Source organism: Lissotriton vulgaris, chromosome 11 (genome assembly GCF_964263255.1).
Source record: "Lissotriton vulgaris chromosome 11, aLisVul1.2, whole genome shotgun sequence".
Classification (NCBI taxonomy): domain Eukaryota; kingdom Metazoa; phylum Chordata; class Amphibia; order Caudata; family Salamandridae; genus Lissotriton; species Lissotriton vulgaris.
The window spans coordinates 943,974,209-944,000,519 of record NC_141699.1 but is presented as its reverse complement, the minus strand read 5'-3'; the positions used below and the strand labels follow the sequence as shown (position 1 = coordinate 944,000,519).

The 26,311-nt window shown below is 49.4% G+C and overlaps 1 protein-coding gene across 3 annotated transcripts in view; it reads left to right on the top strand.

Moving 5' to 3' along the window:
• HPS3 (HPS3 biogenesis of lysosomal organelles complex 2 subunit 1) overlaps window positions 1-26,311 on the top strand; it is a 379,346-nt gene that overhangs the window by 123,152 nt on the left and 229,883 nt on the right. For 2 of the 3 annotated variants that reach the window (XM_086944096.1, XM_086944098.1), the window contains exons 8-9: window positions 101-209; window positions 381-562. In XM_086944096.1, the coding sequence (XP_086800222.1) occupies window positions 101-209; window positions 381-562 (291 nt within the window). The remainder of the gene's footprint in view (window positions 1-100; window positions 210-380; window positions 563-26,311) is intronic. The other variant, XM_086944097.1, reaches the window with a different exon arrangement.

The following is a 26,311-nucleotide window of genomic DNA, read 5'->3' as shown; positions in this document are numbered from 1 at the left end:
TATTACCGGTTACTCATTCAAAGTATTTTTTGAATAATTCAACAAAATAATTTCACAACAGTAGTCCTTTGAATCAAATAAGTTGCTTTGTTTTCTCTAGTTCTAGGAAGTCAATGTTTGCCAAGCGTGAGCCACCCCCTGAAGCAGAACCTGGATGGAATTTATACGTAGTAAATTCAATTGCTGTGAGTCAACTTTACAAAGAAATGGTATGAAACCTTATTCCGGCCCATTATGTTTACCATTATGAGGTTTTTAATGGCGTTGGTTTTAATTTGCCTTCAGCTACACCTGCTACTAATGTAGACTTTATACTTTTAACTGCAGTTGTTTTTTGTTTCAGAAAGGGATGTCATAATTGAATTGTTTCTCTTTTCCAGGTGGAGTACAGCAAGAAATATAGCACTGTTCGGACCCAGAGCAGCATCCATCTTCTAAGTGAGGCCCATTTGTTGGTGAGAGCAGCTCTGATGGACCGCGACCTAATGGATGCAGAAGAGAAGGACAACCTGTTAACTGCATTTAGAGAGAGCTGTGTACTCCTGGGAGACTGCTTTAGCAGGTATTTATTTCAATTACAGCATCTTTTATCAGCGTTTTAGAGTTCTTTATTGCTAACCCCAAATGGGTACGGTTTTCATAATGGGAGTTATTTTATCACCCTGCCCATCCTGGACACTGCATTGTCTTTCTTTAAGAAGAGTATACTTGGATTTGGTTCAGGAATATTATTGTTTTGCCTGTAAAATGAGTTGGGCTTTACATCCACTACCTATGTATGATGGAACACCGACTGATGGAACAATGACAATCTTTACAACAACACCTTAACAACGAATTAGCCTTTTACCACGAAAATGTATGTATTTTGCAGGTAAGAGTAAATATGCCCCTGCCACTCAAAAACCCGTACGCACCCTACATTACCCTTGCCGGCCATAAACCCACACCCACCCTAAAATTATCCTTGCCGCCCCAAGAAAACCCATACCCACCATAAAACCTAAAAATACCCTTGCCACCCAAATACCCACACCCACCCTACACCCTAAAAATACATTTGCCACCCAAAAACCCACACCCACCATAAACCCTAAAATTAATCTTGCTACCCAAAAACCCACACCCCATCGAAATCTTTAAAATACCCCCAATAAACCACATGCACCCTAACCACTAAAAATAGCCTTTCCACCCAAAAAAAGATACCTACCCTAAACCCTAACAATAAGTTTGTCACCCAAAAACTCATACCCACCCTAAACCCTTAAAAACATCCTTGCCACCCTATATATATACATCTATATATAATAAATATATATAATACACTTAACACTTACCTTTAATACTTACATTTACATGTAATTTGTTTACGAGTATGACATTACCATTCATACTTTTGCAATGAAAATTTCATTGTAAAGTGATTGGCTTGGCCAGCGAAGATGGCGGACGCGGCTTGAGAGCGCTCCGGCCGGCCCTAAAATATCCTGTACAATATCCTGCCCTTCGGACAAGTGACATTGCTGAGCCCTGTGCCGAAGGATTTGTTCATGTTCTGGCGATCATTTCCGTGACTCCGGGAGCTGGAGGAGGCGCTGGGGGGAGACTGGAGCGCCGCTTGAGGGGGTGGCCTGTTGCGGTGACGGCCCGTTGCGGTGACGGCCTGGAAGAAGCCAGGGACTCCGGTGATTCGCCTGGTCCGGGAAGAGGCCCGAGGGGCAGTACGGCCGGCGGAGATGCGGCTGAGGTGCTGTGACAGCGATTCCTCTGCCGGCTGGGTTCTTTCCCCCCCCCCCCCCTTGTGCCGACGGACCGACAGCCGGCAAACTATTGCGGCGAGTGGAGGCGCTGGAAGAGACGCCGAGGGGGCGACTGAAGTGCTGTGCTTTGAGGTGGCCTGCTGCGGGGACGGCCCGTGGGGAGCTGAGGGCTCCGGTGCCTTGCCCGGTCCGCGAGGGGCCTGTGGTGTGCTGTGATCGGCGCAGGTGAGGAGAACGACAGTGGACAGTACAACATTGCTGCAGGGACAAAATTGGAGCCGGCGGCGGGCCTGGGCTGTGACACCTGTGGGCCCCCCCCCCACCGGGGTCTGATTGGCGGGAGATCGCCGGCGGCCATCTCGCGGAGCCTCCGGACGGCAGTGGGCGGCAGAGCTAGTCTAGGAGCTGGACACGGGCCCTGGGGCACTGGCACTAATCCTGGGGAGTGAGCTCCTGTGGTCCCTGGCAGAGACCTTCTGCCCTATGACTGGACTGGAGGTAGCAGTGGTGGTGGAGGTGTGGAAGCACACGCGGTCCCTGGGGTGTGGGGGCAATGCCGCCATTTTGGAAGACGCCTGCAGAGAGTGACCTACTGAGGTATTGGACAGGCTGCGCCCCAGGTACGGTGGTGGGTGGTGTGGCACAGCTCAAGGACATGGATGCACAGGATTCACTAGTGGTGTGGTAACGTTGAAGCGGGGTCCACCTGGTCCTGGACAGCCGGTCTTTCGCCCTGTGCTGTGGATTGCTGACCGAGGTTCCCAGGCGTGCAGTGAGGCTGGTGCGCCGGGGCCCAGCCGCGGAGCATAGTGGTGTAGCCCCCAGGTAGTGGACAAATGGTCTGACACCGGCCTCCCCTCATTGACTTTGGTTTACTTGGGTCTTGCGGGGCTGAGGGACGTTGGCCGAGCCTGGGAGGAGCCGAGTTCAGTGGCGCTAGTCGGTGGTCAGGTCTGGCCACGGAGTGGATGCTCAGGGCCCCTGGAGTGGAGGCGAATGAGTTCTGGTAGACGTTGGGGCTGGCCTTCAAGAGGTGGTCACCTGCAAATAGGTTTTCGAGAGGTACAGATCCTGCTTTGGGCCAGTGGACTGGGCTCTGAGCTATGTCGGTGCTCCGCTGTGTCGGCAGCTGTTCTTGAGGATCAGGTGGCAGGACACGCCCTGTGACCATGACACAGGATAGAGGCGGCGGGGGCTCTACCAAGCAGGGCACTCTGGATAAATATTGCTGGAACGGGTGTGGATGCGGGGGCAGCGGGGTCACAGAGCCAGGTGCCGGACAACGCGGCGCTAATGGCCGCCATCACTCAATCTCGAGACATGTTGCATGCGGAGATCAGGGCTGTTGGATCCGATGTCATGCTATTGCGGCAGGATCTGCGCAACGCCGTCAATCGAATAGCAGAGACTGAGGCCGGCATATCGGTGGTAGAAGATGACGTTACGACCCTTAAGAAGAAGGTGGCAGCAATGGAGAGGGTTCAGAAGGGGCTGGTGCTGCGGGCGGAGGATGCTGAAGGGAGGGCCTGGCGCAATAATCTCTGCTTCGTTAGATTTCCAGAGGGCTGCGAGGGAGATAGCGTGGAGCGCTTTCTGACACGGTGGCTGGAGGGCTGGCTCCCCCCAGAAACCCTTTCCCGATGCTTTGTGGTGGAGCGCGCACACAGGGCCCTCATGCAGAAGCCCCCTCAGGGGGCACGTCCCCGGCCGATTATCGCCAAGTTTTTTAACTATATGGACTGCGATACAATACTGAGGCAGGCCTGGGCTAAGGAGGCTCTTACTTGTGATAACGCCAAGATCCTAATTTTTCCGGACTACACGCGTCTGGTGCAGCAGCAGAGGCAATCCTTCCTAGCGGCTAAGGCCCGACTTCGACAATTGAAGATCCAGTATGTGCTGCTGTATCCAGCCCGCCTGAGAGTGATCTATCGGTCTCGCACTCTGTTCTTCGATACACCGGAGGAGGTCTTTACATGGACAGATGAAACTGTACGGGTGCGGGTGCCTCCAATGAGGCGGTGTGGAAGGGCCAACAGGATCAATGGCGGGGAGGCGGAAGATCAAGGTCCAGGCGGCGGTCGCGGTCTGGCTCGGCCCTCCGGCGAGATGACAGCTCTCCGGAGAGACAGGCTCCAGCGGATTGATCAACCGGAGTTTAGGGGACTGTTATTTCTGTGATTTAACCCTGTTGTTAGAAGGGGCACATGTGGGAGGGGCTGAGTATCCGTCCACATGGTGGTGGGCTGGTAGGGGTGAGGCCCAACGGGGTATGGGTGGTCAGTTGGGGATCCATTGGAAGGGTTGGTTCCGGTCCCCCTGTTGGGGGATTAGGTTCCTATCTGACCGCGACAGATGCTTCCATGTTTAGGAGGTATGGGGTGGGGGGTGGAGGGGGGTAGGGGAGGGGGTTCGTTCAGATTGTTTGACTGCGCACTCACATCCATTGACTGGAACTTTGGTAGTAGCCTGGGAGACATATAATTATGTTGTAAGAATGTCTGTTCTTTTGCCATGCCTGATACAGAAGTGAAATGTTGGATGACCCCTGGGTCCTTACATGTGGTCAGCTGTAATGTCAGGGCGGCCTTAGATAAGGTTAAGCGGGGATTTCTTCTTCAGTATACTAAGAGGGATGGGACCGATATGCTCCTGCTTCAGGAGACACACCTTGTGGGTACCAGAGCCTTATGCCTCCAATGTTACGGTTATGTCCAGGTGTTTCACTCTGGGTTTGTGAGAGGCTCGCGTGGAGTGGCTGTATTGATTCATCGGAGGGTCAAGTTTGAGCACGAGAGAACTTGGTCGGACACGCAGGGACGGTATGTGTTTGTACAGGGCAAGCTCGGGGGAGAGGTGGTGTTTCTGGGCAGTGTGTATGCACCGCCGCCATTACAGTGGTCCCTAGTAGAACGGCTACTTACACTATGGGGGGACATGCCAGATGTGCTCCCCTTGGTAGGGGCGACGGGAATAACGTTATTGACCGGGACTGGGACAGATGGAGGAGTGAAGGGGGTTGAGTGTAGGAGGTACCCCCACCAAGTTGCATTCCCTGGTTGCCGGGCTAGACTGGACTGATGTTTGGAGACCCCGTTAGGGTCCTTGCAGGGAATACACATACTTTCACTCGACACATGACTCCTTCTCGAGACTGTATTACATATTTCTCCCTAGGAGGATGGTCCACAGGGCATGGTCATCGGCCTTACATATGGTGATGGGGGGGATGAAGTACTTGGGGGTCTATCTATCCGATGTCCCGGCGGAGGCTAGGGAGCTTAATCTGGTCTCGGTCTGGGATCGTACTAAAGAAGATCTAAGGGTGTGGTCGTGTATGCCCTTGACGATTTACGGCCGGTCGGCTGTTTTTAAGATTGGTGGCGCTCCCTCGTCTTCTTTATCAGTTACAAAATCATCCCTACCAGATTCCACCCCTATGGTTCCTGCAGGATAACTCGGCACTGGGCGGGTTTCTATGGGGAGGAGGCGCTATCAGGGTGGCTCTGCGCACATGCTTCTTTTCTACATATACAGGGGGATTGGCGTCATCGGATGTTCTCTCATACTACCAAGCCGCACAACTGCTGAACGACTGGTGGTACGGAGATAGAAATGATCCTGCTTATGCGGTCGAGTGGCAGCTCATGGGTAGTGACTCTTTGCATACCTTATTGTATTCTGCACCACTTCGGAAGACCCTGCCCCCAGCTACGCAGGTGGTGTTTTATGTATGGAGGCAGGCCCAGCGCAGGATGGGGTGGTGGAATGGTCTGACTAGAGAGACTCCTCTTTGGGGCAATGGACGTTTGCCCCAGCTTGCTGCCCTACAAGGTTTTAGGGGCTGGGATTCCATTGGATTCATAGCTTCTGGGGGATGTGATGTCTGACGTAATGCTCAAATCATTTCAAGACCTGCGAGATGAATTTGCCATGCCACGCTCCCAGTTTTTTAGATACCTCCAGTTACGGCACGCGCTGGCGCCATATCTGGAGGGCCTGGAGTCTCTCCCGGACTTTAGCCCCATAGAAGCTAAGGTCTTTATGGGGGAACTGCCGGATCGCAAGATAGCCCGCATATAACAGACCTTGATTATCCGCGACATTACAGCGACTCAAAACAGCGTGGGAGGAAGACGTAAGGGACCTAGAGGAGGAGGATTGGGCCGAGGCCCTAGCGAGTCCGCGGGGGGTTGCAATAGCCAAACGATTGCGCCTGATTCAATTTCAATACCTCCATCGGGTGTATTTTACTAGGGTGCTATTGTGGAGAGCAGGAATGATTGCTTCCCCCGAATGTGTCCGATGTGGATCGGAAGAGGGCAACTTTTTACACATGGTCTAGAGCTGTCCGTCCTTTTTTTTTTGTGAAAATTTCTTTATTGGCAGGATAAATGAAGGTATAGTAAGCAGAGCATAACTGTTCGGCACAAAAGTCACATATTTGCATCATATGATCGCTCTGACAGGATATACACATTTTCATTTTTCATTATGTCACTGTAACCCCCAAACTAAACTCCCCCCACCCTCGCCCTCCCCCCTCCAGGCACTTCCCATTCACTTTTATACCAGCCCGTGATGTCGGACATTCCTACACGTGTACATGGCGGGTGCTACAGCATCCCTGCTGAATGCGCACTAGGGGCATGTGGGGTTAGACACTGTCGTGTGAGTGCCGTCTGCGGCCGTGCACCTCTATATTCGTGCAATGGGTCCCACCTGTTGGTTGTCGCCGCATATGTGTCAGGCTATGAAGTGAAACTACCCTTATTCCTGGTGTCCCAAGTCTATGGTGTGTTCTGAGTCCGAATCGTTCCCCGACTCCAAGGACCCCAGTAAAGCATTCCAGTCTAGGGAAATGGGGTGTTTCCTAAGCCCTCTGCGTTCTTCGCGCTGCAACGTCGTACTTTCAGCCTTTCCCCACCTCACTAGCTCCGCCCTCCACATCTCAGGGTCCGGTGGCTTGGGGGATTTCCACCTCATGGTGATCGCACGTTTCGCTAGGAGCATGGCTAAGTCTGTGAACCGTGTACCTACGCTCTTTCTCCGCTCCACAGGGCCCAGACCCAGGAGGGTATATTCCAATGTGTTGTATGGTTTGGAAGGGACCAGCCCGGCTAAATCAGACTGTACTGAGGTCCAATAGTACCCCAGCTTAGGGCAAGCCCATAGCATGTGAACCAGTCGGGCATCATCCCCCCCCACACCTTGGGCATGTATTAGGAGTGTCTGGGAACATAGTGTGCAGGCGGTGAGGCGTCAGATATGCTCGATGGAGGAGCATGAGCTGTATGAATTTAAACTTCTGGTTCCTCGATACCTTTTTGGGGTATTTCAGGATCCTGTCCCATTCCTTATCTCTGAGTGTTCTCCCGATGTCGTGTTCCCACTTATCCCGTAATGGTTGCAGTGATATGGCCCTGCCCTCTCTAATACCATGCGTTATCCACCTGGTCAGGTGGCTGCCAGTCCCCATTAAATACTGCATCGTGATTAGCGGGTTCGTGGGCGGCTCCGTCCCGTCAGGGGCCCATGCCTGTGCTATGTAACATTTCACACCTGCGTGTAGCAAGAACGACCTCCCAGGTGAGTGGTGTGTAATGCGAAAGTCCTCAAAAGCCATCATCTTGCCATCATTAAAGAAATCCCACACCTGTGTCACTCCCAAGTCGTGCCAATCTGTAAGCATGTGGTTTGATAGTGTTCGCAGCCCAGCTGGTAACCCTAGTAGTGGTATCGTAGGGGCGTAAGTTGACGTGGGAGACGCGTATTTCACAGCCCGCCTCCAGTGTTCAATCGCAATGCGGAGAAGGGGGGCGTGGATCTCGGGATCCCCGCCTTCGGGAGCAATAGGGCATGAACCCTCCCTCTATTCCATTCTGAGTCAGACATATCAATTTCGTGCAAATTGCGTCCTGCCAGCCAGTAGGCAAGCCATTGCAGGTGACATGCAAAGTTATATGCCCAGAGGTCCGGGACCCCCATACCACCCGCAGACGTGGAAAGCTGCAATTTCTTTAGGCTAATATGTCGCCTCCCGGTGCCCCAGACCAATTCAGTCAACAGGGTGTCAAGTGTTTTGAATACCGCGGCGGGGATTTTCAGCGGCAGTCCGGTAAAGTAGTACAGCAAACGTGGCAGGACCACCATCTTGGTAATAGTCACCCTGCCCACCACCGCTAACGGGAGCGTGATCCAAAATCGCACCTGTGCTCTCAGCTTCGTAATTGCCCTTCCAACGTTGCCCTCTAGTAGGTCCCTTGGATCTCTATACACTTGTAACCCTAGGTAACGGAAAGTGTGCTCCGCCACCTGGAATGAGTAAGGTGCAAAGGGAAGATGAGTTTCCATCCTGGCTGCAGAGAAGAAAAACCCATATGACTTGGGTTCACTAATCGTAAGGCCCGACATGGTGCTAAAGGTATTAAATATCCCGGGCACAGGGTCTAAGTCCCCTCCCAGGTCTCCGAAGTAGAGTATAATGTCGTCCGCGTATGCTGATACCACATGCGTCGTCTCACCTCTCCGTACACCTCTGTGTAGCGCGGACTTCCGGAGTTTGCACAGTAGGGGCTCTAGCGCTAGTATAAACAACAGCGGGGACAATGGGCATCCCTGCCTGGTACCCTTAGCCACTGCCAATTGCGCCGATATGCACCTGTTTGTGCGGACCCGTGCAGTTGGATATGTGTAAAGTAGTTTCACCCAACTAATGTACTCTATCGGCAGCCCAAAATATTTGAGTACCGCAAACATGTAGTCCCACTTGATGGAGTCGAAGGCTTGTTTCAAGTCTAGTGATACGCAGACCTCCGTCCCCGCCCCTCCCGGTGTGCCTAGCATGATTTGGCTAAGGCCCCGCAGGTTCATAGCAGTGCTTCTGCCCGGGACAAAGCCACACTGGTCTGGGTGTATGAGCGACGGAATGTATTGAGCCAGTCTGTTCGCTAGCAGTTTACTTAATATTTTGTAATCCGTGTTTAGTAGTGACAACGGTCTGTAATTTGCTATGCATAGGCTGTCCCTATCTGGTTTTAGCAGTGATACTATTAGTGCTTGTAGTGTGGACTGTGGGAGACCCCGGGCCTTAAGTGCCTCCCTATATACCTCCAGTAGTCGTGGTGCCAGAAGATCTATGAAGGCTCCATAGAATTCCACTGGAAGGCCGTCCGTGCCCGGGGCTTTGTTCCGTGGGAGGGCGCGAATGGCCTGTCGAATTTCTGCTACTGTGATAGGCCTCGCCAACTCTTTCCTCTGTCTCTCCTCTAGCTTCGGTATGTCCAACCCCCTCATGAAGTCCCCAAGGGCCTCATCCACCATAGGGTCGTGTGGGCCGTATAACGTCCCATAGTAGTCTTGAAACGCTGCGTTCACACTCAGCTGCGTTGTTGCCAGGGTCCCCCCCTGGTCAAGTACCTCCATTATGGGCAAGTGTATCGGGTCGTCTTTTACCAGCCGGGCTAATAAAGGTCCTGCCTTGTCTGCCTGCGCATGTTGTCTACTCGTGTACTCTCGGTAGTCAAGGATACGCAGCTCCTCTAACAGTTCTGCATGTTGGATGTGTGCTTCCTGTAGGGGCGTGAAAGGCACATTTGTGCCGGCAGCTTCACTCTCCAGTAGTGCCCGTCGTCCCTCTACGTCCCGGAGTTTGTCCATCACAATGTGCCTCATGCCCACCCGTGTGCTCATCGCTTCACCCCGAATCGTGACCTTAAAAGCATCCCACTCCACCTGGCGGGCGCATGCTGACCCCCTGTTTATGTCAAAGTAAGTTACAATAGCCATCTCTAGTGATGCGCGGAAAGTCGTGTCCTCTAAGAGGTCTGGGTTAAGGCGCCAGGTTGGTATGGGAGTTGGGATCCTACCCCACTGAAAAGTGACTTCCACCGGGTTGTGGTCTGAGAAAGTTTTCCCCATGTGTTCCGCCGTTAGGATCGACCCTAAGAGTGGCGTGGTGCAGAACACATGATCTATTCTGGTGTGCAACTTGTGTGGTGGTGAATAGAATGTATATTCCCTGTCCAATATGTGTTTGCCACGCCATGCATCTGTTAATTGCCAACCCTCCGCCCACTGCGCTAGCGCCTCAGCCTGTTTCCTACTTTCCGTGGCCTGTAATGGTGGGTGCGATCTATCCATTGATACATCTAGTACAGCATTAAAATCCCCTCCCAGCAACCAGGGAAAATCAGCCCAATCAGCCAGCACTCCGCTAAGCGTCACCAGGAACGCTGATTGGTTCGAGTTCGGTGCATATACACTTCCCAACACAACTGGGCAACCATCCAGCAACCCTCGGACAAGTACATATTTGCCATTCGTATCCGCCCTCTGTTCCACCAGTTTGAAGGGGACCGAATTCCTCAGCCACACAGCTGCCCCTCTTGAGAAGGCTGAGTAAGAGGTGGCGAACAGTTGACCCTTCCACTTTTTAAGCAATTTCCCACTTTCTGAGGTCGTTAAATGGGTTTCCTGAAGGCAGGCAATATTGACCTTCCTGCGATTCAGTTGAGCTAAGATTCTATGCCTTTTATGGACCGGCCCCATGCCACGAACATTCCAAGTGCACAATTTATAGTCCTTAAGGGTCCCCATCCCTAGCGGCAGCAGGTGTAGCCGGTGGGTTCCGCACCATGGAGCAGGTATAATTAAACAACCATGAGTCTCGTGCCCGTACAAGAAACAACCCTGTAACTCCCAGGTCCCCGAACAAAACCTTTCGGGATCCAAACAGTAGAGCCCAACGTGGGCTTGCCTTACAGTTAAACATGTCTATATGGCGGGGTCTGGGGCCTCTTACACCAGTCCAGAGTCAGTTGGTAGCACTCCATCGCACCAAGAGCAAAGAAGGCCCCCCCTCCCCCGATCGCCTTGCAGATAGTTCATACATTACCATCCGACTTGTCGCCTAGCCACAGTCACAGGTCATGTGCTTCTTGTGCCGTGATCTTGGGAAACAGCTGCAGGCTATCAGCAGACCCCGACACCTCCGTGTGGGTGGCAGAGCGGCTGGCTGAGGCGGCAGGGTCCCGGGCGTCGTGTTCAGCCAAGGCGGCCAATGTCAGTTGGCCTAGCTCCTCGGTCCTGGCCGATGACGGTCCCCCAGTGTCCGCGTGTCGATGCGTGTGATCCTTGGTCGCTCCCTGCTGGTGTCGGCCTCCCCGGTGCGATGATCCCTCACCGTGATCCTCCCCAAAGGTGTCCTGTGAGTTCGGGGGCGTCAGTGTCACCTCAATCCATTCCGCTGCTTCCTCCGGTGATTCGAAAAAGTAGGACCTATTGTTATAAAGCACCTTGAGTCGTGCCGGAAACAGCAGTGCGTACTTCAGATCCCTGTCCCGCAGCATGCTCTTAACTCCCAGGAACGTCGAGCGGGCCCTCTGCACCGCCGGGGTGAAATCTGGATACACCGAAATAGTCTTGTCCTCAAAGCGCAATGGGGCTTTCTCTCTTGCGGCCCTCAGGACCGAGTCCCGGTCTTTGTAGTGTAGCAGGCGGGCAATTAAGGGGCGCAGTGACGCTCCTAGTTTAGGCGGTCTCGCCGGCATCCGGTGCGCTCTCTCCACACTGTATAGTGGCGTGAGGTCTTGGGGATCCACTATCTTATTTAGCCAGTCCTCCACGAATTGGGTAGGGTCCTTCCCTTCGCTTTTCTCTGGAATACCCAGTATGCGCACGTTATTGCGGCGGGCCCGCCCTTCCGCATCATCCAGCTTGTCCCATATCATTTTGATCTGCTTGTCCATTTGCTCGAGTTTCGTAGAATGGGATGTTTGTTGTGGTATGAGGTCGTCTAGCGCTATTTTGTGCTCCTTGACTTTCTCCGCCAGCTTCGTATGGTCCGCCTTGAGCAGTGAGAGGCTCGTCGCCATGTTGTCCATTCGGGATTCGAGCGCCTCCCTGGACGCCTTGATCTCGACTAGTATAAGGTCCAGTTTCGCGTCTTGTGAGGATTTGCCCGTCGGGGGAATAATCTCCACGTTCGAGGACGCCAGCGGGTCCTCCGAGCCCGTGGACTGAAGATCAGCTCCAGCTCCGTGGTCCTGCGCCTTGGCCCTGTTCCTGCCCATATTGTGCGTTGGATGTGTCCCCAGTGCTACTGGTCTGGGCCAGCGGCGAGTGAGTCCCAGTCGAGTGATATGCCGGTGACCCCCACGTTCAGCCGCCAGGGAGAGGCCACCCGTCGCCGCTCCGCCGCGTCCAGCGTATGCAGGAGGCCTCACCAGCCGCCCCCCCCCCCCCCCCAAGGCCCAGCAGTCACGGTCGAAAAAGTTCGGGAATGGCGGCCCACACAGCTCTCTCGGGAGCTGGTATCTCTCCCCGTTATGACGCCAGTGAAGGGGGGTAGGGGGGCCACTCAAGGCTAAATGTTGTCTGCGGCGTGCCGCAACGCGGTGGGGTGCCTATTATCCCGCTGCCGCTTCGTGCACTGTACCTTCTGGCTGGCGGCCCAAGGCAGAGTCCTCGCAGTGCCGGGGGGGAGGGGGAAGGGAGGGGGGGGCCCTCCGTCCGGCCCGCCACCGACAATGTCCTGTGCAGTCCCTCCGGGCAGCGGCACTCGGGGTAGGGCAGTCGCGGCAGCGTCCTCAGGGGGTCCGCTGAGCGCGGCGGGGGGCAGGTGCGCTCAGGCCGGGATCCAGCGCCGCTTCCTCACCAGTCATACAGGGTGGAACGGCAGTCCTCGCAGGCAGCGCCCTCGCTGGTTTCGGTCTCTCGGGGGGTTCGGCAGGTCACTGTCATGTATCCCTCCCGTGGGTTCTCCGCTGGCGCGTTCCGGCTCACCGCCCCTCAGCGGCCCAGGTTGTACCCGCAGCAGCCCTAGCCGGCTCCGGCCGCCTCCACACGCCAGACCGCTGCTCCACCACGAGGGCCAGGCCGCTCCCGAATCACTGCCCGTAGACAACCGTCCGCAGTCCTCCTCAGCCGCTGATCGGCATCGGGGGTCCGCACCTCCTCCCGGGACCGGGGGGTGTATCGTGGCAATCGGGGGGTAGGGGGATAAAGGATATTCAGCTAGTGTTGGTGGTTATGGACGGAGCCTCGCTAGATCACGTCCGCCATGTTTGGTCCTTGGCCACGCCCCCTAGAGCTGTCCGTCCTTACACAGGTTCTGGGTAGGGTATTCTCCTGCCTCTCAGAGGTGCTGGGTTGGGGGCTTCCCTGCTCGCCGTGTCTGGCGCTGGTACATGTACTGGAGGGGGTGTGGGACAATAGAAATAAGCACCATCTATTGTTGCTTAGTCTCACCTTGGCAAAGAGGGTGCGGGCTTGGAAGGCGCCCCGAGCTCCGTCACTGACCGCCTGGAGGAATGGGATAGATTTTTGCATGGGCCTAGAACTGCCGCTTTTTACTGCCAAGGGGTGTCCCCGTAAACATTACAAGATATGGAAACGATGGGCAGATTATCGGGGACTAGACTTGGATCCGCCAGCAGAGAGAGGTGGACTAATGCGTATGAAGAAGATGGGATCTTGCAGGGGGGGGGGGGGGGGGGGTTGTATGTGTTTCCTGTTTCCGGCAACGTGTTTCGGGGGGGGGGGGGGGGGGGTGAGTGCGTCAAGGGGGAGGTGGGGGGGTGTTTTTGGTTGCTTTCTTTAATATAAAAGTCATGGTCATTGTCTATTGTGATTTGGATGTATGCAGCTGTCTTCGGGGTTTCGGAGCTCTGCAGTATCTGTGAACCATGACAAATAAAGCTTGTTTTCAAAAAAAATTTAATTGTAAAGGCATTCGTGTAAAAGACATACTCGTTGTAAAAAAACATTTTAAAAAACATGCGTTGTAAAGATGTTGTCATAATAATGCCTTCTAGGTGAAGGCATCTTGTTATTCAGCCTTCGTTGTAAAGGCTGTTTCACATCTACAGTGTTTCCTTCTATAACATCTAGAGGAACTTACTATTTTGAGTCAGTCGTTCCCAACCTTGTAAGAGGTAGCATCTTGTAGCAAATTTTGGTACCAGACAGGTCTTCCTTTCTATCGGGTTTCAAGCCTTATCAAATGTTTTTTTTACCTATAACCATATTCTGTATTTTTTATACCCTCTTAAATTGGGGCCCATTTCCCTCGATTTTATGATCTGGCTAGAGACAGCTTTATTTTTTTGAAGTCCTTATCTCATCAGTTCTTCACAAATGCACACTAATTAAATGAGGAGAAGAGTGACTTTAAGCCAGCCCCATTTAGCCAGTAGCTTTCATATGTTTTTCATAGTTTGCCATTGCTTGAATGGACAATGCATCTAGGCATGGCATTTTGTTGATATATTACATTGTCCCATTTGTGTTCCCATTATGATTTAGTGATAAGACATACATTTATTCTTTTGTTAGATAGCAGATGTTACATGATGTAAAGATTGTAATTGAGAGCTGTTGAGTGTTGTTTGATACATTTTCTTTGCTGGCAAATCAACTTCTGAAATGTAAATTCATGTTTTTGTTTGTTTAGGAAGTGCATTCTGTTTGGAAACTCAAGCCTGTTATAAAGACAAAGTCCTAGTCACTGTTCATCCATCCATTTTCATTCAGTTTCCTTTGCTGCTATCGTAACACTTTTGATTTCTATCTTTATTGTTCACAAAGTGAGGACATATAGGTATAAAGGCTTTCTTGGAGATGTAACAAAATTACTGGCCCTTTGTTAGAAGTGTTGCTGCACATGCCTTTTATCTTCTAACATCCCAAACATCATCCTTTGACCACTTTTAATGAGACAGTTCGTCACATAACTAATAACAAGAATTCCCCTTACGAAAATCCGGACCTACTGACTTTACCAATGCTAGTTTACATTTTTTTCCAGTGCCATCTGCTGAAAATTAAAACGGTAGTTTGTAAATACCTAGCAAAATTCTCAAAACAAGCATTTTTTAAGTCCCCACCTCGCCACAGTCTTCCACAGGAAGGTCTTAAGTGGTGCATTTCAGTTTTCCAAAGAAACAAGCTAAAAACTCAATGGTTGTTTAGGAATTTGTGAAACAACATATAGGAAATATTATTTGTGAAATCCTGGTAAATAGTAAATTTACACTGTTACACTGTTAAGCAACTCTCCTTTCAGTCTTTCATGTCTGCTACTTTGTGGTTGATTGTGTCGTATAGGTTAAAGTAGCGAAGCACACAAAGCCTGGCTAAAGACAATGAGAGTAGACTCCAGTAAAAAGATGATTTGTACATTAAGATAAACAATTACGAATAATGATTTTTGCAATGGGTTGGATAGCAGGGGCATGCATTATGATTTGTTCAGCTAATCTTAACTGGAAAATATGAGAGCCTTTCCAGTTTTATTTAGTTCCTTAAAGAGTAAATGAATGTATGAGTTTAATTTAAACATGCAGTTGGAAAATGGCCTTCTCTGGAGGGTCACCCCAAACATTTTGCCTTCCTCCTCCTCTTTCTGCTGAATTCTTTTTATTGGCCGTAAGACTCTGAGCACTTTAACACTGCTAACCAGTGTTAACGTGCATACGCTTCTTCCCTAAACGATTTTGCAAAATACAAAAGAAGGAACCCCCCCCAGGCATCATTAAAAAACATCTGTATACAGATCGACAGACTCATTATGGCACATCACGGATTAGGACAACATCTGAAAATACGGAAGTTCATGTGGTACAATAGCATAAAGCAATATTTTACGGACATTGTGAGGGAAGACAGGCCAGGCCCCGCACCGCACACCTTGCAAGTAACCCCTCAGTGATCTTCACCCCTCTCCCCCTCAGACTCAGAATTGTGTGCTGAAAATAATTTGCCACTAGTTCCCTCTGAATCACTGTGTGACGATTGCCCTCCGTAGCGAGACCTGTCATACACATGGTACGCCACACCAACAGATCATCGTGCAATTTTTCATCTTTCCTAGTGTTTTGCATGTGTGTTTCCTCTGCGAGGGTCCATTTCCTCACATCCTTAAGCCAAGTGTCCACATCAGGGGCCCTCTGTCCCAACCATGTGATGGCGACCCTACGCCTAGCCAGCACCAACATCAGTTGTAGCAATTTAAATGGAAGTTTCCTTTTACTGGGCTTGGGTACCAATTCCAACAGACAGTGCAAGGGGTATAGTTCGATTCGGAGGCCAGTAGTAGCCGTTATACGACCTACAGCCCCTGTCCAGAAACTCCCCACCAATGGACATTCCCAGGCCAGATGTAAAAATCCCGCGCCCCCGTGCCACACCTGTGGCAATTGTCCCTTCTATCTTCCAAATAACGACTCCCCGATTTCGGAGTGAGGTAGGTGCGGTGAAGAAAGTTAAAATGAATAAGCTTAAAGCGTGCATTACAGGACACCCGCCGTGTCGAGATCCCTATGCGCTTGCGCTGCCCTTGGTCCAGGGGCGCACCCAAGTCTGCCTCCCAGGCCGCCCATGATGGTGGCACCGAGGGGGGGGGGGGGGGGGGGGGGAAATCACGTTTTATAGCCGCATAAAGTAAGGCTATCAACCTACGCCCTCTGCCACAGGACAACAATATATGTAAGGTATGGGTCATCGGGGGTATCTCCGGACACTGTGGCCAGACCGAGCGCACTATTGAGCGCAATCCTTGATAATGCAGAAATTGACCGCCGCTAAGGCCGAATGACTCCTCCGCCTGCTCATATGACAAGAAGTCCTCCGAGGGGTACAGATCTGCAAGGACCTCACCTACCCCCCTCCCCCCCCCCTCCCTCCATTTGCGAAAGGACATATGCTGCTCTCTTTCCACCATGGGGGCCAATATCCAAATCTGTAGTTCCCTGTGAAATGGCGGCAAGCGCAGGACCCTGTCTATAAAGCATTGCCAAACACCAGCTGTATGCCTCACTACATAAGGGAGCTCGGCATTAGCTCCGGATCCACGCATCAAAGCCAACTGGAGCTCCTGCGCCATGGCCCGTCCTGCTAACAATCGCGTCTCCCACACATCCGTGTCTGCAAACCACCTGGCTGCCGGAAGGAGCTGCGCAGCGTAATGGTATAGATCGAAGCGCGGGGCTTCCAATCCTCCCTCGTCAAAGGAGCGCACGACGGTACTAAGGGCCACTCTGCTGCGTCGCACCACCCAAAGCAGGGATGTCAGCAGCGTGTTAAGGGTTCGTAAAACCCTAGACAGAAGAGGGCACAACGAGTTCTGAAGGACATACAGTGTCCTTGGCAGCATCACCATTTTAGCGATGGCCAGTCGCCCCATTAGGGATAGTGGTAGGGTGTTCCAGAATGATATGGATTGCCGGAGAGACGTAAGCACCCTATCCGCGTTACGGGCGAGGGACTGTTCTTCAGTCGAGGTCACATGAATGCCTAGGTATCGGAAACTTGTCTGTTCCCATCGTAACCCAAGCTCTGATAAGTCCTCTAGAGGCACCATGTCAAAGCCGGAGAGCGGAAAAATTAGGGACTTACTACGATTAAGCCGCAAGCCCGACACCTCACCAAAACGATCCAGGAGGTGTAGCAACCTCAGGAGCGCCTCTCTTGGGGTTGTCAAGTAAAACAAAGCGTCATCCGCATATAACGACAGGACATTGCACGTGTTCCCCACCTGGATGCCCCATTGCCGCAGCTCAGTACGAATCTTGACAGCAAACGGCTCTATAGCTAGGGCAAAGAGTAGCGGCGAGAGGGGGCACCCCTGTCTCGTGCCTCGACCCAGCGGCCACTACTCCAATCTCGCACCTCCCAGATGCACCCGAGCACGAGGGGAGCTGTATAAGATTCGAACCCAACGAGCAAAGTTGGGCCCAAAGCCCATTGTCCGAAAGACCTCCTGCAGGTAGCCCCAGTCAACAGTATCAAACGCCTTGGCGAGATCTATTGAGACCAAGACAGTCTGCTCTTCCTGGCCATGTACCTTGTGTTGAATGTGATTCAACCATCTCAGATTCATAGCCGTGTTTTGCCCGGGAATAAAACCGCATTGGACTTGGTGCAGTAAGTGCTCCATATGGGGTGCAAGCCGGGTGGCCAACAATTTAGTGACTGCGACAATAAGTCTCCACAAGATCTGGCACACTTTTTATTCTTCTGCTCATATTATACAGTCCCTCGTAAATTGTTTTTAAAACCTTTTCTACAACGGCTCCATTTTGCACAATACAGACCAGCACTTTATTACCTTCAAAAGCTAAATAGCGACAGCACCCTGTTCTTATGTAGTTTTTTAAAACTTGCACTTAAACACAGGAAAAGCATGGAAGGTTAATCAACTCTGTTCCCGATATGATTCTTCTTTTTAACATTGTATTTTTTACTGTTTTTAAACTACAAATTTGAAATTTCTGCTTGTGCTCATGTTGATGTGGTAACATATTTTATTTTTCGCACAAACTGTACCTTGTGACAAATGTTTATGATATGCACTTTTATGATTGTTACATGTAAACAATCGAATAAAGATATTTTACTTACTTACTTACAGTATCAAACGCCTTGGCGAGATCTATTGAGACCAAGACAGTCTGCTCTTCCTGGCCATGTACCTTGTGTTGAATGTGATTCAACCATCTCAGATTCATAGCCGTGTTTTGCCCGGGAATAAAACCGCATTGGACTTGGTGCAGTAAGTGCTCCATATGGGGTGCAAGCCGGGTGGCCAACAATTTAGTGAGAATTTTGACATCCGTGTTGATCATGGTAATCGGCCGATAGGAGGAGGGGCCATGCTTGTCCCCCCCCCAGGTTTAAGGATCATGCAGATTTCCCCTTGAGCCATGCTCTGTGGGAGATCTCCTCTTTCGAACGCCTCAAGGTAGACCTGCAAAAGGAGCTGAGCTAAATTATCCCGGAATTCATGGTAAAACTCCGGAGGGAACCCGTCGCTCCCCGGCGATTTTGACGCAGCAAGCGGGCCAGTGCCCCATGAACCTCAAGCAATGTCAGGCCTGCGTCCAGCTCCTCCCGATCAGAATCCGAAAGGGTCGACAAATTCCTCACTTAACTCTGGACAATCACCACTCTAACTCACAACCTCAAAACTTGACTAAACTCGCCATCCACAGATAGTTAGATGCTAAGACTTGCACAATCTCAAACTGATTTTTATCCCTCACAATTACTCTTTTTTCTGCTTTTTCTTTGAACTAAGTTATGCTGTATTGATCACTGTTAAGACATGGTTTTTGTATGCCACAAGTGCACTATTTGTGATATCTAATATTTTGTTCATTATGTAAAGCGCTCTGATACCCTACCTTGGGTCTAGCTAGCGCTATTGAAAACTCTAAAAATAAAAAATAAATAGAAATAATCAATATTTGGCCCCAAATACATTGTTGTTGAGCAGTCGCTCAAGTCCACAGGATACCTTATGTCATGCGTCCAATTGGTGTTATCATTCTTACTAGTACCCAGTAACTCATTCCTGGTTAGTTTATGAGTATCACCACATATTATTTAACTTAGCCAAAAGAACATCTACATTTCTGAGTTTACACAGATTAGGAAGGGAACATGTAGGTGTTTTAGAGGGGACAATACTTGCCCGAAAGTAAAATAAAATACCCCAGTGTTTTTAGCAAAGATTCATGGATCCACGTTCAGGTCTATGGATTCACAAATTTGAAGATCGAGCTCGAAATTTAAAAGAAAAACAGCAGGGCATCTATGCATGATGTCAAATATCATGCAAAAAGCCACTGGTCAGGCTGTCTTCATAGAGCTCACTATGTGTGACCAGCGGTTGTTTGCAGCTGATTGTCACAATCAGGCCTGTGCAGGTCTGGTGTCGGACTCAGCCCAGCAGCAGGTTTGAAAGGCTACTTCTGTGGACATCCGTATTCCAGCCTTGATATGACTAAGGACTGGACTGCAGTTTTGAGGTCCAGGTTTTCGATGAATGGGTTCATTTTTCTGAGATAGCCGAGGTGAAAGCGAGCATTGTTAGCCATCAGGTTGACGTGAGTTAGCATGTTAAGGTTCTTATCCGGTGTGATTCCAAGTAAAATTGTAGCGTCCACCAATGTTGGTGTACAGTTCAGAGCAGTGATCATTTTGTTCCATTCCTTTGTTTCCCGGGAGTTGTTGGGGGGGGGGGGGGCGAGATTAGAAGGAATTCAGTTTTTTGTGAGTTTAGCTTGAGGAAGTTGGTTACTAACCATTGGATTGGTTTTTCGATAGCTAGATTCATTGTCTTTATCTCTTCAGTGGAGGTGACCTTGATGTGAAGTTGGGCATCATCCGCGTACATGTGGTAGGAGATGTTCGCCTGCTGTACTAGATCGGTAAGTGGTTCGACGTATAAGTTGAATAGAGTGGGGGATAGGGTGGAGCCTTGTGGTACTCCTAGTAGGTTAGGTGAGGAGAGTGAAAGAATCTTGTTGGACATGAACGATTGCGTTCTGTTTTCCAGAAAAGTTTTGAACCAAAGAAGGACTGAGTCAGATAGACCCATCCTGTTTTCTAGTCTTCTTAGGAGTTTGTCATGATTGACCGTGTCGAAGGCTAAGGAGAGGTCGAGTAGGACTAATAGGCAAGTTTTATTGCTGTAAAGGGCTAAGAGGGCGTCATCTACTATATGCAGGATGTCTGTTTCAGTGCTATGACCAGGTCTGAAACCTGACTGGTGGATGTTCAGTAGATTGAAATTTGTGATGTGTTGGTTCAGTTGATGCTGCACACATTTTTCCAAGACCTTAGCTAGCATGGGAGTGAAGAATGAGGGAAATTCTTCACTACTTGGCTGTGAGGTTGATGTTACGAGTGCGGATTTAGCCAATTTGTTTGATTGTTGTTTCAGAATTTCGAAGAGTTTTTTTGGTCTATTTTGGCATTTTCTAGTTCTGATTTGAAAACGTCTCTTTTTAAGTGTAGAATACTTTTATTGTATGAGTTTTTGGCTTTCCTGAGTAGTTTAAGATGGAGGGGGGAAGGAAGTTGCTTCCATTTTCGTTCAATTGATCTGAGTTTGCGTCTCTCTTCATTTAGGGCTTCGCTGAACCATGGATTTTTATCTTTGTCCGGAATTCTTTTGAGTTTTGGCGGAACGGCTTGGTCGAATACTTTGGTCATCATGGAGTTATAGTGAGTAGTGCGGGCATTAACATCTGATATGTTATTGGGGGGGGTAAGAGCCTCCTCACAGTGGGCGGCAAGGTTGTTCTAGTAGATGTTCTTTGTGTCTTATCCATGTTTTTTCCGGCTTGATTTGCTACGAGCAAATTTTCGTGTTGTTGGAGGGAATTTGGAAGGTGATAATGTGATGATCTGACCAGTCACAACGGATGATCGAGATCGATTCAATTGTACTTTGTTTAGAGATGAGCCAGTCGAGAGTGGCACCCTTTATATGAGTAGGATCTGAGATAGCTTGGATCAGGGAGTGGTCTGCAAGAAGGGTTTTGAGGGCGTTGACCTGTTTGTCCCGTGGGCTCTCCCAGTGGAGATTGAAATCTCCGAGTAATATGTCAATGGAATTAGGGGAAGAGTTTGCAGTGATGATTTCCATGAGTTGTTCTGTGAAAATTGTGTTCAAGCCTGGCGGATGGTAGAGTATATGTAGTTTGTGACAGTGGTTACTTGAAGATTTCACAGAGATTCCAAGGTATTCACAGGATTCCATGTGTTCTTATTGAAACTTAGAGATGGAGATGTTAGACCGATGTATGCAGGCTAGGCATCGCCTATTTTGTGTGGTCTGTCTAGTCTAATGATGAGGTAGTTTGGAGGTACAAGTAGGTCTAGGCAAGGTGAGGTGATTATTTTGCACAAGAGCTGCATTTTGGCTGATACACCTGCTTTGTGTCATAGTGATTGTAGTTACTGTTTTTGCATTAGCACTATCATTGCCATTTATGAAGTCCATATTACTCGGGGAAAGTGTCTTGCCAGAAAGCCTAGCTTCTGACAGCACTGAAAGTATTGCTTTATCACAGATGTTCGTAGTGGGCGCACCAGGGGTGGAGAATTAGTGAAAGGTGTGCTGGAAATAAAAAAAGTCTGAAATGTGAAACAAAGGTGTTTGTTCATTAAAGCCTCTGTTCCTGTGCAGTGTGTCCTGCCTCCTTACCCCAATATTATGTATGGGGAGTGCGTCCCTTTCACCCACATATCCCCATAGACCATTAAGCTTACCTTTAGTTATTTTTCTGGTTAGAATCATGTGTGATCGATCATCTAGATTGCTTCACATGTCTTAAGTCTTTATTGACAGTTCTATCAGTATTCAGATTCTAAAAACCTTAAATACTGTTAGGTCACGTCCCAAGTCAGTAAAGTTGCAGGAAATTATGTTCTCAATGCTTTGCCCATCTATTTAAGAGCTACTTCCTGCAACCATCACTGGTTAGTGTAGCCCAGGATATGCCTTACTTCTTGGTCTGAAGGCCTTGAACGCCCAGCTAAGCTCCTCTGTTGGTGACCACCAGGGATCCAAAAAAGCAAGTCTCCAGTATAAAGCCTCTTGCTACTGACAAGGTCCATGAACAGAAACAAAGAACATAGGCTACCACTCCAACCTGGATTCTGGGAAAATGTGGACCTGCTAAAGGCTCCGTTTTGAGTGGTAACAACAAATTGCTACCATACCAGAGGCATGGGAAATATAGTCCTGTTGTTCTTGCGCATTTTCTGGACCGTTGTTATGCATAAATGTTCAGTCGAGTCCACCAGTAATCATGAGCTTGGGCTTGACTTGAATGTTTAGAACTTATCAAGGGATTTGTTTTCGTGCTCTGAGCAGTTTCCGGTTTAGATTTCAGTAATAATAATAATAAAAATAGTAAGCTTCATTGTTTTATAGGCAACAATCTTATAACAACTGCTAAGAACTCCACTCCTATAGATCAAATTATTATACCATGTCCATCACTTTACAAAACTTGTTAAAATCCACTCTGTGCTCAAACTAGGTCCAGGTGACCGAGTACTATAATGGTGTTCATATGTGTTCTTATGAATAAATAAACACAGGCTTCAAATTCTGGGGGCGGTTGGAAAATGACAATGTGCATTATAATATTAAATAGGAAATTCATTAGTATAACCCTTAGATGATGCACCATCCTTGATCAGATTTACAAGTTTTTGGGAAATATGTTCATTCAAGTGATTTCTTGCTTGCCTTCACTTTCTCTGGTTAGCTGTTAAATATATATGGAAGAGGTGTGGCGCAGCGGCCAGGGTGCCTGACTCCTGACCACAGGGTTCACAGTTAGCCCAGCACCATGTGACTCTGGGCAATAGCTTGCTTTGCCACTGGATTCAAGCAAGCCGGGCTGAAGAAGGCTGGAATGCCAGAAACCGGTTTTCGGAAGCTTGTTTCCGGTCCAGGGAAGACATGGCTTGGCAGTTCGGGCTGCACTGTTCCCATGAGGCACAGGGTCAGACTGATTTGCATATAGCCATGTCTGAACTGGGGTGGCAGAGTGGGCTAAAGAACGGTGATGGATTAAACCCAGATCTCTTGACTGGGTGTGAGTGTCTGATTGATTCAGAAGCTCCGTCCATCACCAACCCCTTTTGTACCGTTCATTGTTTTATAGGCAACAATCTTAAAACAACTGCTAAGAACTCCACTCCTATAGATCAAATTATTATACCATGTCCATCACTTTACAAAACTTGTTAAAATCCACTCTGTGCTCAAACTAGGTCCAGGTGACCGAATACTATAATGGTGTTGATATGTGTTCTTATGAATAAACAAACACAGGCTTCAAATTCTGGGGGCGGTTGGAAAATGACAATGTGCATTATAATAATAAATTCTTAGCTGTGTATTTTAGGCTCACTGAGCACACCAGACTTCAATAAATCCCTCCCATTGCCATTCTAGATTGATTCCAGTCTGTCAACTAAAAGTAGCATTTCTGTTAATAAAACTAGGAAATTCATTAGTATAACCCTTAGATGATGCACCATCCTTGATCAGATTTACAAGTTTTTGGGAAATATGTTCATTCAAGTGATTTCTTGCTTGCCTTCACTTTCTCTGGTTAGTTGTTAAATATATATGGAAGAGGTCTGGCACAGCGGCCAGGGTGCCTGACTCCTGACCACAGGGTTCACAGTTAGCCCAGCACCATGTGACTCTGGGCAATAGCTCGCTTAATCTTCCAGAGGGCCCCCAGGGCTGGGACACCACTTTGGAGGTAGCTGTGCGCTTTACAAATACTGGTATTTCATTTATTTTAATCTTAGTTAGGCCCTTGAAGAGCAGAACATACTCCCTTCTACACTACAAAGCACGCTCCGTTTCAAACGTGAACATCCGCGTTACATAACACAGCAATAAAAACCAGCAAACGGAATGAAAGTGAAGGGAAACAAGGAATACCATCCCAATGGAATTTAGCGCTACAGAATAATTCGCAACATAAGGAATGTACAGTTTTTATATCACGAGAGCCTATTAGAAGGTAAGCTATTCAGCAGACACGTTTACTTCAGTAGTGGAAGTTTATGGTTGGCTGTGAAGTGGGTGAGAACAGCGCTATAAATGCGGCCATACCGGTAATTTACACAAGTCAAGGCTTTCCTCAAGAGTGCTGCTCCATTAATGTTCCTGGTGGAGGGGGGGGGGAATATCTCCGAAGGGAAAGCACAGGCCCTTCTGGCCAGTGTACACCAAGAACAGACGGGGCATTGGCGGCCTGGCAGGCATCCACCAACCAGACTTTAAGAACAGCCATAAATCCAGTAGAGCGGAGTAGAGGGATCCATCGGACCGGTCCGAGGTTGACAGAAAAACAAATGGCTCGGGGTGCAGGAAAATCACGAAGGCCATTTCCATAAGCGTGCGATGGTTAAAATTCACTCTTATAAAAGGACTTTGGGGTCCGGTGCCCAAGAGCACACTGTGCTGCATGTGGAGCCGAAACTCTGCACCACTGATCACTGCCAACGCACATTTAATGTAGAGAAAACAGCTACAAGTGACAGTAACACAGAGGAAGCTCTTCCACAGCCCCGATGGCTGATTCCCAGAACTCCAACACCCCCCAGTTTGAGGGGTCAGAGGTCGAAAGTTGTAGAGGACAGAAAAACAAATGGCACAGGTGCACCACTGCTCAGACAGGAACAACAGTGGGCGCTTCTCACACAGACCAGAACAGAGGACGCTTCTCACACAGACAGACAGAAACAACAGAGGGCGCATCTCACGCAGACTGGAACAGGGTGCGCATCTCACACAGACAAGAACAACAGATGACGCTTCTCACACAGACAGGAACAACAGGGGGCGCATATCACGCAGATAGGAACAACAGAGGGCGCTTCTCACACAGACAGGTAGAACAGAGGGTGCTTCTCACACAGACCGGAACAGCAGGGGGCGCATCTCACAGAGACAGGAACAACAGAGGGCGCTTCTTACACAAACAGTAACAGGTAATTGCCAGACTTGTCGTTTCGCCATAAAACCTAGGCAATAGGCGCTGACACGCGGAGCTGCATTTTACATGGCAGTATTTAAGAGTATTCGGTGTTCCCTAAATGTGTGCGTCTGTGTTTGGGTTCTTAATTTGCTCCGAATTATGTCATAGAAAAGCAGTGCTCCAGCAGAGTCAGTAACTTTATCTGCTGAACCAAGTATGATTAAGGATAAGTCCATGTTAATAGGACATTCCAAGGTGCTTGCCAAGAAGTTTCCAACACTATCCCAAAAGGAAGCAAGGGCAGGGCATTCTTTGAACATGTGGATGTCAGAGGCAGAGACCTACCCGCATTTCTTGAAACTCACCGGTCGATCTTTAATAATTTTTGACAGTTTGTGTGGAGAAAAATTGGCCCTATGAATAGTAAACAGGTGGTGCCTTTTTAACTAGGCTGGTTTTACTACTTCATTTAAACGCTTACAAGAATTCTGCCATAAATGATCACAGTCCCGTGTAGGTAAGGAGCCACTCCACAATTCCTCAGCTAGATTGAATTCGCTATCCACAGATTCGAGTATGGCCTGGTACCAAAAAGAAACCTCCTTCTTCCCAGGGGGCTTAGTCACAAGCAGGCGTTCTAGGAAGCTGCCATAATCCACTACGTTCTTAACATTTAGTTGTGAGAGTGATTGAGCCCAGCTTTCCAGCTGAAGGTATTTAAATCTGGAGAGGCCTGCTCCAACCTTGTCTTCAAGTTGTTCCCATGAAACAAAGGTACCACCAGAGAGCAGGTCCCCCCAGACCGCTAACCCAGCTTCTCTCAAAGGTATTGCCAGCCTGTCCCTCAAACACTCTGGAGCACCCGGGGAGTCCCAGAGGGGAGCCAAGCTGGAAAAATAACCGAGCGCCACTGAGCCCCTCAGTTTGGTCCAAGTTTTGGCTAGTCCCTGGAAAACCTTCAACTTGACCTTTTTAAAAAGTTTTAGGTCCCAGAATTTGAACAGAAAATCCTCCTCCGGTAGTTTGGCACCTCTAAGCATAGCCATGAACACCCCCCCCCTGCACCAGTGTTAACAGGCATTCTCAAAAGCATATGTGAATGTGAACGTTGGAAAGCCCAGGCATAAAGCTGGAGATCTGGTAAAGCAAGGCCTCCCTTTTCTCTCCTCCGGCTCAACTTTTTCCATGCGATCCTGGGTGATTTATACGCCCAGACAAATGAGTTGATATCCCTCTGTAATT